At 45.6% G+C, this 12,353-nt stretch overlaps 1 protein-coding gene across 1 annotated transcript in view; it reads right to left on the bottom strand.

Moving 5' to 3' along the window:
* Window positions 1–9,188, bottom strand: part of PCCA (propionyl-CoA carboxylase subunit alpha) — a 410,939-nt gene extending 401,751 nt beyond the window's left edge. Inside the window, exon 1 of the mRNA XM_039254278.1 lies at window positions 9,071–9,188. Coding sequence (XP_039110209.1) covers window positions 9,071–9,175 — 105 coding nt within the window. The 5' untranslated portion in view covers window positions 9,176–9,188. The remainder of the gene's footprint in view (window positions 1–9,070) is intronic.
* Window positions 9,189–12,353: the final 3,165 nt, after the last annotated feature.

The following is a 12,353-nucleotide window of genomic DNA, read 5'->3' as shown; positions in this document are numbered from 1 at the left end:
CATTATTCTTAACACATCCACAGCGGCATTCAAATAAGTAATACTAAAATCTGTTAACAGGCTCATTCATGATCAGGATGCATTCTACTTCAAAGTAGCAGCTATCCTCAAGGCTGGGGATTAACGGACCCATAAAGTGATCTTACCAAGGTAAAAGTCAACATTAGCTAATGTTTCAGCTTCAAAATTTCCTAGAAGAGTTCCTCTCTGCGTTTCACGACAAGGAGCTCGGCAGCCTCGGCTGAGTATTTACTGCAGCACTGTACCAGCCCTAGAGCGACCTGGGAACGACCTCCAAAAACACTAAAGTCAGGCTTTTTCATTTAAGCACAGCTTTTTCTTTAAAACAGACATGGACTATTTAGTTGCTGGGACCTCACTAGCCAGCCCAATCTTCCACGGCCTCACAAGACCTCCTATCAAAAGCAAGGCTGAATACCTGGTATTTGAGAGATGATCAAATCTCAAGGTTCTCTGGCTCTGCCTCCACAGTAAGTTAGAACACCAGGAAACTGCATACATCAACTCTAAACTTTCCTCATCCTACCCAGCTCCTGGCCCAGGCCATTCTTCCCACCCCACCTGTAGCGGATGTTGTTGGGGCCCATCCAGAGCCTCGACAGCAGGGAGTACAGCTTCCCCAGCTGCTGTGTTGGCCACTCACAGCTCACACGTGCTCCCTGGTCTGACCCATTTACCTTAACCAGACAGGAGTTCTCCATCAAGGCAGGGAGCTGCCGCTCTCTCGGCCCACAGCCAATGACTGACTAACAAGGGTGTACAAAAGGCTATCCCCACTCACCTCAAGATGCGACCAATTCAGTAGTGGACTCTGGTTTCTAAGAACTGGCTATCCAATATGGCAGCTACTAGCCACATACTGAGCACATGAAATGCACCAGTCCAAATTCTGATGTGTTCCAAGTATAAAATATATACCAGACGTGAAGACTTAATACCAAGACAATACAAAAGACTTCAATAAGTTTTTACATTTATATGTTGAAATAATATTTTGAATATATTGGGTTAAATAAAATACAATACTATTAATTTCACCTTGTTTAATTTTTTTAATGTGAGTCCTAGAAAACTTTACATTTGCAGCTCCTATAACTTTTCTATTAGACAGGGCTAATTTAGAGCAGGGCTTCTCGAACATTCCTGCGCATCAGCATCACCTGGAGGGCTTGTGAAACCATTGGTGGGCTCCATCCCCAGCTTCTAATTGGCCAGTCTGGGGTGCAACTGAAAAATTTGCATTTCTAACAAGGACCCAAGTTACGCTACTTCCGCTGCAGACTGAGGCCCCACTTTGAGAATCACTGCTTCAGGGGCACCTGGGTGGCTCAGTCGGTTAAGCGTCAGACTTCAGCTCAGGTCATGATGTCACGGTTCGTGGGTTCAAACCCCGCATCGGGCTCTGTGCTGACAGCTCAGAGCCTGGAGCCTGCTTCAGATTCTGTGTCTCCCTCTCTCTCTGACCCTCCCCTGCTCATGCTGTCTCTCTCTCTCTCTCAGAAATAAATAAAAAAACATTAAGAAAAGAAAAAAGAGAGACAATCACTGCTTCAGAGCTCCCCTATAGGGAAAGACCAAAACTAGTTCCCAGCTGGGTTCCCTTCCTCACTTCGCCTCCCCCCACCCCCATCCTCTTCTGTTGACCACCAGCCTTTGCAGGCTCTGCTTCTGGGAAACGTAACCATCCCACCTCCAACAGCACTGTTTCTCCACAACTATAACCTTCACAACGGGCCAGATCAGTGGCAACCAATAAGACTGGAAGAAAGATGACTGCATTTTTTTGTAAAATGAGTATCAAGCTTATTTACTGGTGTGCTAGTTGCCTTTATATATTCTTTATATATTCTATGCAGCCAATGGCCTACTGCTTCCCTCTTCTCTGTGGCTACTATGGAGGCTCAACTAATTTTCCTGTCAAGATGTATAAATTTCTCCTTTATCCTTTTTACTAAGTTTGTTAATATGGCATAATAAAAGCATTGACCTTAGATTTGACTTTGAATCCTGAATCTCCCACTTAATTGTTGTGTGACCTTGGGCAACTTAGTTAACTCCGGCTGTGAAAACAAGGATCATGTGAAGATGGTTTGATTATTAAATATGAATACAGCTTTCTTCCTCCTTTGCCATTTGCAGCAACCCTAGAATCATCAACCCTAGAAGACGGCTTCGAACTACTTCTTTCCACAACCATCCAGCACCCCATAAACAACAGGTAAGATCAACCATCCCTCTGTGCTTTGTAAATTCCATCAAATCATTTTAATGGAACTGTTGTGTTCATCTTCCGTGCCAGGCTACAGCCCTCCCTAACACTAAGACACTATCCCACCCAGGCGCTTAGGAAGACCGAAGAGTCATTTTTTTTTCATAAATTGCGATTTAATTCACAGACTATAAAACTTATTCTTTTAATTTTTTTTTTATTTATTTCTAGGAGAGAGAGAGACAGCGTGAGCAGGGGAGAGTCAGAGAAAGGGAGTCACAGACTGAAACAGGCTCCAGGCTCTGAGCTGGCAGTCAGCACAGAGCCCGACACGGGGCTCGAACCCACGAACCGCGAGATCATGACCTAAGCGAAAGTCGGACGCTTAACCGACTAAGCCACCCAGGCGCCCCAAAAACTTATTCTTTTAAAGTGTACAACTATGTGGGTTTTTTTTAATTTTTTTGATGTTTTTATTTATTTTTCAGAGAGAGAGAGAGAGACAGTGTGAGCAGGGGAGGGCCAGAGAGAGAGGGAGATACAGAATCCAAAGACAGGCTCCAGGCTCTGAGCTGTCAGCACAAAGCCCAACGCAGGGCTCAAACCCACAAATCGTGAGACCATGACCTGAGCCGAAGCTGGACGCTCAACCGACTGAGCCACCCAGGCGCCCCCAACTATGTGGTTTTTTAGTATATTCACAAAGTTGTGGAAGCATCACCACTCTGATTCCAGAACATTTTTTCATCACCCCAAAAAGAAACCACTTAGCTATTAGCAGTTTCTACCAGTCTGCACCCCCAGCCCTTGACACCCACCTGTCTGCTATGCATCTGCCTATTCTGGACATTTCATATAAATGGAATCCTACAATGCAGTGGCCTTTGGTGCCTTCCTTTCAGGGATCCCTGATTCCACTCTTCCCTTACGTCTCCCTTCCAACACAACAGCAAAGACTCCTGGCTCTAGCTCCAAATCACATCCCAAGTCTTACCGGTTCCAACTCCAGCACAGCCACACTACCATCGTCTCTTGGTGAACGTCTACAATGGCCTCCTGACTGGTCTCCCTGCTGCCACTCTTCCTCACCTCATCTCCACTAGGACATTCTCTACACAGCACTCAGAATGGTCTTTTCAAAGCATGATTCCAGTTTGCTTAAAATCCTCCAAAGGACTCTCACAATTAGGATAAATTCACCATACAAGCCCCTATATGACTGACCTACCTCCCTCATCTCCTAGCACTCCTCTGTCATTCATTCACTCCAACCACACTGGCCACACCTATCCCTTGACTGTACCAGATATGACTGCAACTCAGAGCTTTCGTTTCAGCCTTCCTTTGGGTGCTAGTCCCCTAGATTGTCACATGGTGAGCTGGGTCACTTTTCTGTTCAAATGCCACATGCTCAGAAATGTCCCCCGTTTTTTATAAGTAACCAGTTCTCAATACCACCACCACTCTTTATCCCATCATCCTATTTTTCTCCTTTCAGAGCACTTACTGCTCATTGGACTATCTATTTCTTTTTTATTATTTTTTTTATTTTTTTATTTTTGAAAGAGAGCATGAGTGAGCAAGGGGCAGAGAGAGGGAGAGAGAGTGCAGAGACTCAAGTAGGGCTCAAGCTCACCTGAAGTGGGGCTCAAGCTCATGAACGGTTAGATCATGACCTGAGCCGAGGTCAGATGCTTAACTGGCTGAGCCACGCAGGCGCCCCTGAACTTATTTCTGTGAACACGGCCAGAGTGCTCTACTTGGATATGGCCACAATGAGGGCAGAGATGTTCACTGTTTAATGAACCCCATATTAAACATAATGATGTTTAATACCCCAGCATTAAACAGCACCTGGCACATAGCAGGTATCGCAGGTTGGATGGTGGCCTCCAAAATGACATGTCCATATCCTAGAACTTGTGGCTATGACCTCTTCTGGAAAAAGGGTCTTTGCTGATACATTTCGAGATGAGATCATCCTGGATCCTGGTCATGGCCTTAAATCTAAAGACAAATGTCCTTAGAAAAGAAAAAAGAGGAGAGGACACATACAGGGAGAAGAAAGGGAAGGCCATGTGAGGACACAGGCAGAGACGGAAGGGATGCAGTCACAAAGTAAGGGATGCCTGCAGCTACTGGACGCTCAGAGACCAGGAGGCATTCTTCAATAGAGCCTTCAGCACGAGCATGGCCTCCCAACATCTTGATTTCTAACTTCTAGCCTCCATAACTGTGAAGGAATAAATTTGTGTGGTTTAAGCCACCAGCTGTGTCCCGTGGATGCTGTTAGTTTTCCTGACTGGAATTATAAGCCAATATTTTCCAACATTTTTAAAATTCACTTTTATCTTATTAATACTGATCCCATCACAGTTTTTTTTAATAAAAATGTCAATAGGAATTTAAAATAAAGTTTTTTAATCATACAACACCCTAGTTTTTCAAAAAAGCATATATTTGCTCCAACTTTTGGAAAGTATCTTCAAAAAACAGCAATATTTCTACATATGAAACTATACCACACTACTGAAAATACTAGAATTAAAGACCTTATCAAATTCTTCCTTCAGTCTTTTATTTTTATTCCTTGACTTCTCTATGCCAGGGACATGGTGAGGGAACACGTTTTGGTTTCTTCTGATCCCCTCAGTACATAGCATAGTACCAGGCACTTTGCAGATGCTCCACACTCTTTAAAGGGACAGAGAACTACATCTCCAGGTAAATGAATGAATCAGTGAACAAGTGAACTATACTGGCTCCTATCAAACCATTCCTCTAAATTCTACTGTCTCTTCATTCTTTTTTCAAATCCGAATGTAGGGCACTAAGATGGAGTGTTATACTTGGGGCGCCTGGGTGGCTCAGTCAGTTGAGCATCCAACTCTTGATATGGGCTAAGATCATGACCCCAGTGTTGTGGGATCAAGCCCCACTGAGCGTGGAACCTGCTTAAGATTCTCTCCCTCTGCCCTGCTCATGCTGTAAAACAAATAAACGAAAAAAGAATTTTAAAAGATGGCATATTCAGTTAAGTATTAACTTACTATATCCTGCAGAGTTCACAATCAACTTGTACCTCAGATCACCCAAAAACCTGCCACCAATTTCCCTCTTTCTTCCCACGAGCTCAACATGACTCCTGTAGTCGTCTAACTCCAGGTTACCTAAAAGGAAACACTGTTTCTACCCCGAAAAATGTTTCCTTTTCAAATTTCTTTTTTCATCCCCATTCTCCCATTTACCCATATCTTTTTTAAAAATTGTTATCATTTAAGGTCTAGCTCAGTCAGGAGAGCACATGAGTCTTAATCTTGAGGTTATAAATTCGAACCCCACATTGGGTGTAGAGACTACTTAAAAAAATAAAATCTTTAAAAACGTTTGGAATCATTTAAACCATGCCTTTACCCTCACTCTTTTGATTAAACTGCCCCCCATGTTTCCTTCTTATTTAGAAAAGGATTTTACCAATCACTCCTCTGTTCTGAACCTCTTAAGAAAATAAAATCCAGAAAGCACATGTATAAATACACAAATGTCTATAAGCATTTTGTCATACTAGAAACTGGTTTCTGTAATAATCTTTGAACATTTTCTTTCCAAGAGACTGTCAGAAATCTATCACCGTATTGGAAAGATTTACCTCAGGGGAATGCTAAAGCATTCAGATAGGCTTAAACGTTCTTTTTCATGACTAGAAAAGAAAGTTTTGGAATTTTAAGGAACATAAAGCTTGAGCATTTAAGTTCTGTGACTGCACTATCTAATGAGACCATCACTCAAATGAGAGAAAATTTGTAACTGTAAAAACAAGGTTTGGGAATCATACCATCCAAGGTTCCAATTCTGCCTCAATCAACTGTGTCTTCAGGCAAGTTACTTAACTCCTGACGTTTGTTTCCTCCTCTGTAATACTGCAACTTTTACCTTGTTATATGGGTAAGAGATAATACATGAAAATCATATAAGGCATCTAAAAGTTCAATCACTGTAACAATCACCCTAACGCCAACATCTTGGAGCCACTGAAAAACAGAGACAAAAAAAAGAAAACAAAAACCTGGGTATTTAACCAAAGTGTGCTTAAAAAGCTGATACACAAAACAAATAAGAATAAAAGGTGAACTCTACATATACCCTAAAGCAAACAAGTTCTGCGAACCAGCTAAAAGAATGGTGACACTAGCGTCTATGGAGTTGCCAGTCTGCTTTCCAACCAACCAAATGGCTTGCAGGAGTGGAAAGAGCAATGGCAGGAATAAAATTTTCAAATGGTTCTGCTTCAAAGGCAGACTCAGTGGAGCACATTGCAGACTCATGTAAGAGAAGCACAGAGAGAAACTGAGCAGCAGTGCAAGTTCCTCCCCTAAAGTGACAGGGAACTCCGGAGATTCTCCCCACTTCCGGGAGGAATTCTTCATCGGCCCTCTACTCCGGTCAGTACCGTCACACATCCACGAACTGCCGTGTTAAACGCTGTGCTGAGAACACAGAAATAGACAAGATGCGGGGCGCCTGGGTGGCTTAGTCGGTTAAGCGTCCGACTTTCGCTTAGGTCATGATCTCACGGTTCGTGGGTTCGAGCCCCACATCGGGCTCTGTGCTGACTGCCAGCTCAGAGCCTGGAGGCTGTTTCAGTCTGTGACTCCCTCTCTCTCTGACCCTCCCCTGCTCACGCTGTCTCTCTCTCTCTCTCTCTCTCTCTCCTAGAAATAAATAAAACATTTAAAAAAAAAAAGAAAGAAATAGACAAGATGCAGTCTCTGGCAACACACTAAAAGCAGGAGATGGGGCGCCTGGCTGGCTCAGCGGGTGGAGCAAGTGATTCTTGACCTCAGGGTTGTAAATTTGAGCCCCATGTTGGATGTAGAGATTATTTAAAAATGAAATCTTTTAGGGACTCCTGGGTGGCTCAGTCGGTTAAGCGTCCGACATCGGCTCAGGTCATGATCTCACAGTTCGTGGGTTCGAGTCCCGTGTCGGGCTCTGTGCTGACAGCTCAGAGCCTGGAGCCTGTTTCAGATTTTGTGTCTCCCTCTCTCTCTCTGACCCTCCCTGCTCACGCTCTCTGTCTCTCTCAGAAATCAATAAAACATTTAAAAATTTTTTTAATAAAATCTTTTAAAAAGGGGGGAGGGGATTGGGACACCTGGGTGGCTCAGTCAGTTAAGCGTCCAACTTCAGCTCAAGTCATTATCTCTCAGTCCCGAGGTGGAGCCCCGCTTCAGGCTCTGTGCTGACAGCTCAGAACCTGGAGCCTGCTTCGGATTGTGTGACTCCCTCTCTCTCTGCCCTTCCCCCACTCATGCTGTGTTTCTGTCTCAAAAATAAACATTAAAGGGGCGCCTGGGTGGCTAAGTCAGTTAAGCTTTCGACTTCCACTTAGGTCATGATCTTGCGGTTCGTGGGTTCGAACCCCGTGTTGAGCTCTGTGCTGACTGCCAGCTCAGAGCCTGGAGCCTGTTTCAGAGTCTGTGACTCTATTTGTTCCACATGGACAGAATACAAGAAATAATCCAATAAAGATTTGTTGAATAAAAAAGTAGTGAAAAGGAAGAAGCTGAGGCCCAGCAAAGTGACTTGCCTAATACACAAAATTTCATCTGTGTGCCTCCAAAGCCCACACCTTTCCCTACACCAGGCCGCCTCATAAGTAAATGCAGAAGATGTAGCAACCGCAACTAATGTAGCTGATAATACTAGGCTAACAATGTGAATGAAGCCTTCAAAAACAGATTCTGTGGCAACACAAAGAATACTGTGTACTCTGAGAGCAGCATTCCGAGGCTGACACTAAACTAATGCAGGCACAGGCTTACTTCCACTTCAAGCTTGAGCTTTCACATTGCTTACCTGGGCCTCAGTTCCCTCCTCCTTAATATGAAGGGCCAGATCCTCTCTAAAGTGTCTTCCAACTCTAGAGTTCAATGACAATAAATCAATTTATGTAACATTTTTTAAAAGATTAAAAAAAAAGGAAGTTTAACAAGCCAACTGAACAAAATAACAGGTGGTTTTCAGGGAGACCTTCATTTTAAAGAATTTGTACAAATGACTTAATAAACTCTATTAATAAACTCAAGTCGTCTTTGCTCAGAAACTACAAGAGACTCCACGTTCAGGATAAAGTGTTAACAGCCGCCCAAAGACACTCCAACACACGAGCCAAGGTTGTCATCAAGAAACCCTGGGGCACACAGCACTGAGCAAAGTGTGGCTAGAACAGCGACAAAACTCCGACTAACCCCTACACAGAAAAGAAAAATAAATTCACAGGAGTAGACTGCGATGTAATACAATTGAAACAGGGTCTCAACTCAAAAGGTACTGGCGATCCTGGCATCGCAAATGCTTTAAAAGTTGAGATAAAGTCACAACTCTAGTTCTACTTCAGCAGCAACTCAGTGTCCCTTCAAATCAGGAAACAGTCAAGAGAAAACAAACTGTGAGGACCCTTTAAAATCCCCCCTGGGAAGCTCACGAAGAAGCCAAAGCCCTAAGGCACAAGAAGTGGCGCAGGGAAAAGCTCGTAGGCGACAGCCACACGGCTGTCAGCCGCTCCCCGGGGCGGGCGGGCCCACGGCGCACGCCTGCCGGCTCCGCGGGCCTCTCTGCACTCCCGGAGCGTCCGGGTACGAGCGGCCGCAGGCGGCGCCGGCTCTGCAGCGCTCCAGCGCCAAGTCGGGGGCAGAGGGACACGGGGCGCCGACGGCTGCGGCCGCGGCGTCGCCCGGGAAGCGCGGGGCGCTCTCCGCCACACTGGCCACCCGCGGGCGGTGAAGGACCGCGAGCCCAGCGAAGCCCAGGCCCAAGGGGGGCCCGGTCGCGCCTCACCTTCAGGGTCCACAGCGCTGAGCTCCGCATCAGCGGCTGCGGCAACCGCCGCCCACGCCGTCCGGCCCGGACAAGCACCGCCGCCCCAACCCAGAGCCCCGCCATTGTCGCCCCTGCTGACCGGCGCTCTGCTGACCTCTCACCCCGCCGAAGGGGGCGGGGAAGGGCAGCGCCAGAGCTTCGGCCAATCACGCGCCGGGACCCGCGGCCCCGCCCCCTGCCGCGCAGGATGGGAGGGGGGGCGACCCGCCAAACCGCGGAAACCAGCAGACCCTTCGCAGGGCAGGCGTGTGCAGGGACCTGAGAGAGGCGGCCTGACCGGGCCCCGACCGGACCGCGGCGTGAGCGAGGCGGGGAGGACGCGCGTGAGTCCCGGCGGCAGCTGGTCCGCGCCTGCTTGGGGTAAATCCCGTCCTGTACCAGCGCCACTTAGCTACCAGCCCGTGGCCTGGCCCCTCACTCCGCATCAGTTAGTGACCTAAGCCCATGGCCACCCTGCAGGGCCAGTGCCCTAAGTTCCAGACATAAGCCCAAACTATGTTCCTTTTCTTCGAAGGCATAAACTGAAAAGCACCAAGTCAAGATAAGGTTTTGAACAGATAGCAGATAATAATCTAGGTCTAGAAATCAGAGATGGGAGCTCAAGCTCTACCTCTGCCTCGAAATAGCTGCGTGCCAGGGGAATAAGCCAAAACTGGGTCAGTTTCTGTTGCTTGCTAGCAGGCACCCTTACTAGTAGTAGTGCAGCTTCTGAGGGCCATACCTTGTGCTGGATGTCCCAAATTCTATCTCATTTAATCTTCACAAGAACGTAAAGGCCCACACATTATTCCCATTTTGAAAAACTAAATTTATAGAGAGGTAAAGTCATTTAGCCAGTAAATGATGACACCAGGGTTTGAACCCACATCTGGCTGTCTTCAGGGACTGGGCTTTTGGTTTGCTGTATTACCAACTTTTTAACAGCACAGAGAAACAATATTATGATAACCCAGGCCCCCATTACAGAGCTCCAACAAATCAACATTTTGTGAGTCTTGTTTCATCTAGCCCCCTTTTCATCTTTTGCTGGAGTAGTTTAAAGCAAATCTCAGGCATCAGGTCATACCGCCAATAAACAGGCCAGTATCAGGAGTTCTGCTCTTAACTATTTTATTTTGTTACTCCTTCAGAGTCACCTTGAGAGAGTTACAAAACTAGGAATGACCTAGAGTATGTTACAGCATAGCAAATGCCTAGAGATACAAACAAAGTGTTTGGGGATATCAGAGAGGTGACATTCATTTCATGGAACTGTAAAATGTAAGTAGAAACTTTCATGACAGACAAAATAAAAAGGAATATCAAATTTCACAGGATTTTTCATCTGTGTATCTAAGGCTGTAATCATTTCCTACCCAAGAAACCTGCTTTTTTTTTTTTTTTCCCCTTTTCCTTCTTCCCATTTTAACCTTTGGACTGGTTCTCCTTAGATCCTGTTTTGTTCTTTTCATGAAAGGCATTTGGGGCAGAAACTACTTGTTTTCTCCACTCATTCCTTTAATAAGAGAGCTCCTAAGTTTTGGCTGCATACAGGCCACCCTCATCAAGGCTGGAATATCCAGCCTCCCTTACAAGAGGTATGGCCACGTGACTAAGGGCAGGCTCATGGAATGTAAGGGTTGTGCCCTTAAAGAGTAGAGGCATACCCGGGGCGCCTGAGTGGCTTAGTCGGTTAAGCGTCCGACTTTCACTTAGGTCATGATCTCGCGGTTTGTGGTTTTGAGCCCCGCATTGGGCTCTGTGTTGACTGCCAGCTCAGAGCCTGGAGCCTGTTTCAGATTCTGTGTCTCCCTCTCTCTCTGACCCTCCTCTGCTCACGCTGTCTCTCTCTCTCTCCTAGAAATAAATAAAACATTAAAAAAAATTAAAAAAAAAAAAAGAGTTGAGGCATACCCTTCATTTCCTCTACTCTCCTTCCTGAACTTAGACATCCTGGTGGGTGCTGGAGCAGCCACCTTCACTCCAAGACAGGAGCCCCATGTTGGAGATATAGCAGAGCAAATGACAGGGGGAACCCAGCCCCCTGACACTGTGGAGCCATCTTACCAGCCTACAGCTGCTTAATGCACATTCTGGGACAGAGAAATAAAGATTTCTCTTGTTTAAGCCATTGTTATTTCTGCCTTTACTATAACAGCCAAAACAGTATCATAACCAACTCATACTTGAGTAGCCATGCGTGAGGTGCTGACATAAGGAAACCTGAAATGCATGATGGTAACTGACAACCCCAAAATCCCAAACCAGAAGCCGAATGCTGATGACTCTTACTGCCATGGTACCTTTTTGGCAAAATAGTTAGTTTCAAACTTGTGGACCATCTTGCTATCGCTATCACTGATACATCTGTACCTCTAATACAATGTTTTCAAAGACTGTGAGCCATGTTTTGAGTTAAACATTTCTAGCTTGGCTGAGCTGTGCCACACACAGGATGTTTATGATCTCCAAACCCCACTTGCTGTCTGAAATGTCTGTAAACAGTTGTTTCATATACTTTGTCTACATTATCCACAGTGATAGGGAAGCAGTTACTCCATCTGAAACCTGGCTGGAGCCAGTAACTCCAGAAGCATGGCCAGAAGCAGGTCTTTTCTCAAAACTCTGAAAGTATCTTTACATCATCTTCTAGCTTCCAGAGTTGCTCTTATTCGTGATCCAGTGTATCTCATTACGGTTACCTGACTGCTGTACTGTCGAGTAGTAGCTATGAAGCAGAGAGAAGTCAGGGTTGTAAATTAGGGAATCCTGAGCAGCCATATGCACAACAAATAGCAAGCCTGCACTCCACCAAGAGACCTTGACCTTTGAGCTACACATATCTGGCTCTCTTTGAGTGAAAGTATGTGCAGACTAGGTATGCTGACTGGAAACTGTGTTTCCCTAAATCCTCTTCCCTTTGTGGTGCCTGGTTAGAGTTAATCAAAAGAAAAACTGATAAGATATTTAGAAGGCAGGACTGAAGCAGTAGCCATTACTCTCTGAAGATTATTATTGTAAGATAAGTAACAGTTTCCTGGAAAGTCTCAGGTTGTCCTCAGACAAAACCTTGCATCCAGTTTGTTTTTCCCAACTGCTACCCCTGCTAACCACCAGCAACTCCAGACCCACCATTGGATGCTTGACTGCAGACCCACAAAGGGGGTAAGTATACTGAGGTAACTGCTTCCATGAGATCCTTCTCATTCCCATTCTCATTCCCATTCTCAGCTACCCGTCAAACTCCAACTTGTCTACCTTG

This window comes from Hyaena hyaena, unplaced genomic scaffold, assembly GCF_003009895.1.
Source record: "Hyaena hyaena isolate Hyena2069 unplaced genomic scaffold, ASM300989v1 scaffold_478, whole genome shotgun sequence".
In the NCBI taxonomy this organism is placed as follows: Eukaryota; Metazoa; Chordata; class Mammalia; order Carnivora; family Hyaenidae; genus Hyaena; species Hyaena hyaena.
The sequence above is the reverse complement of the archived record's forward strand: the minus strand, read 5'-3'. Positions and strand labels throughout refer to the sequence as shown.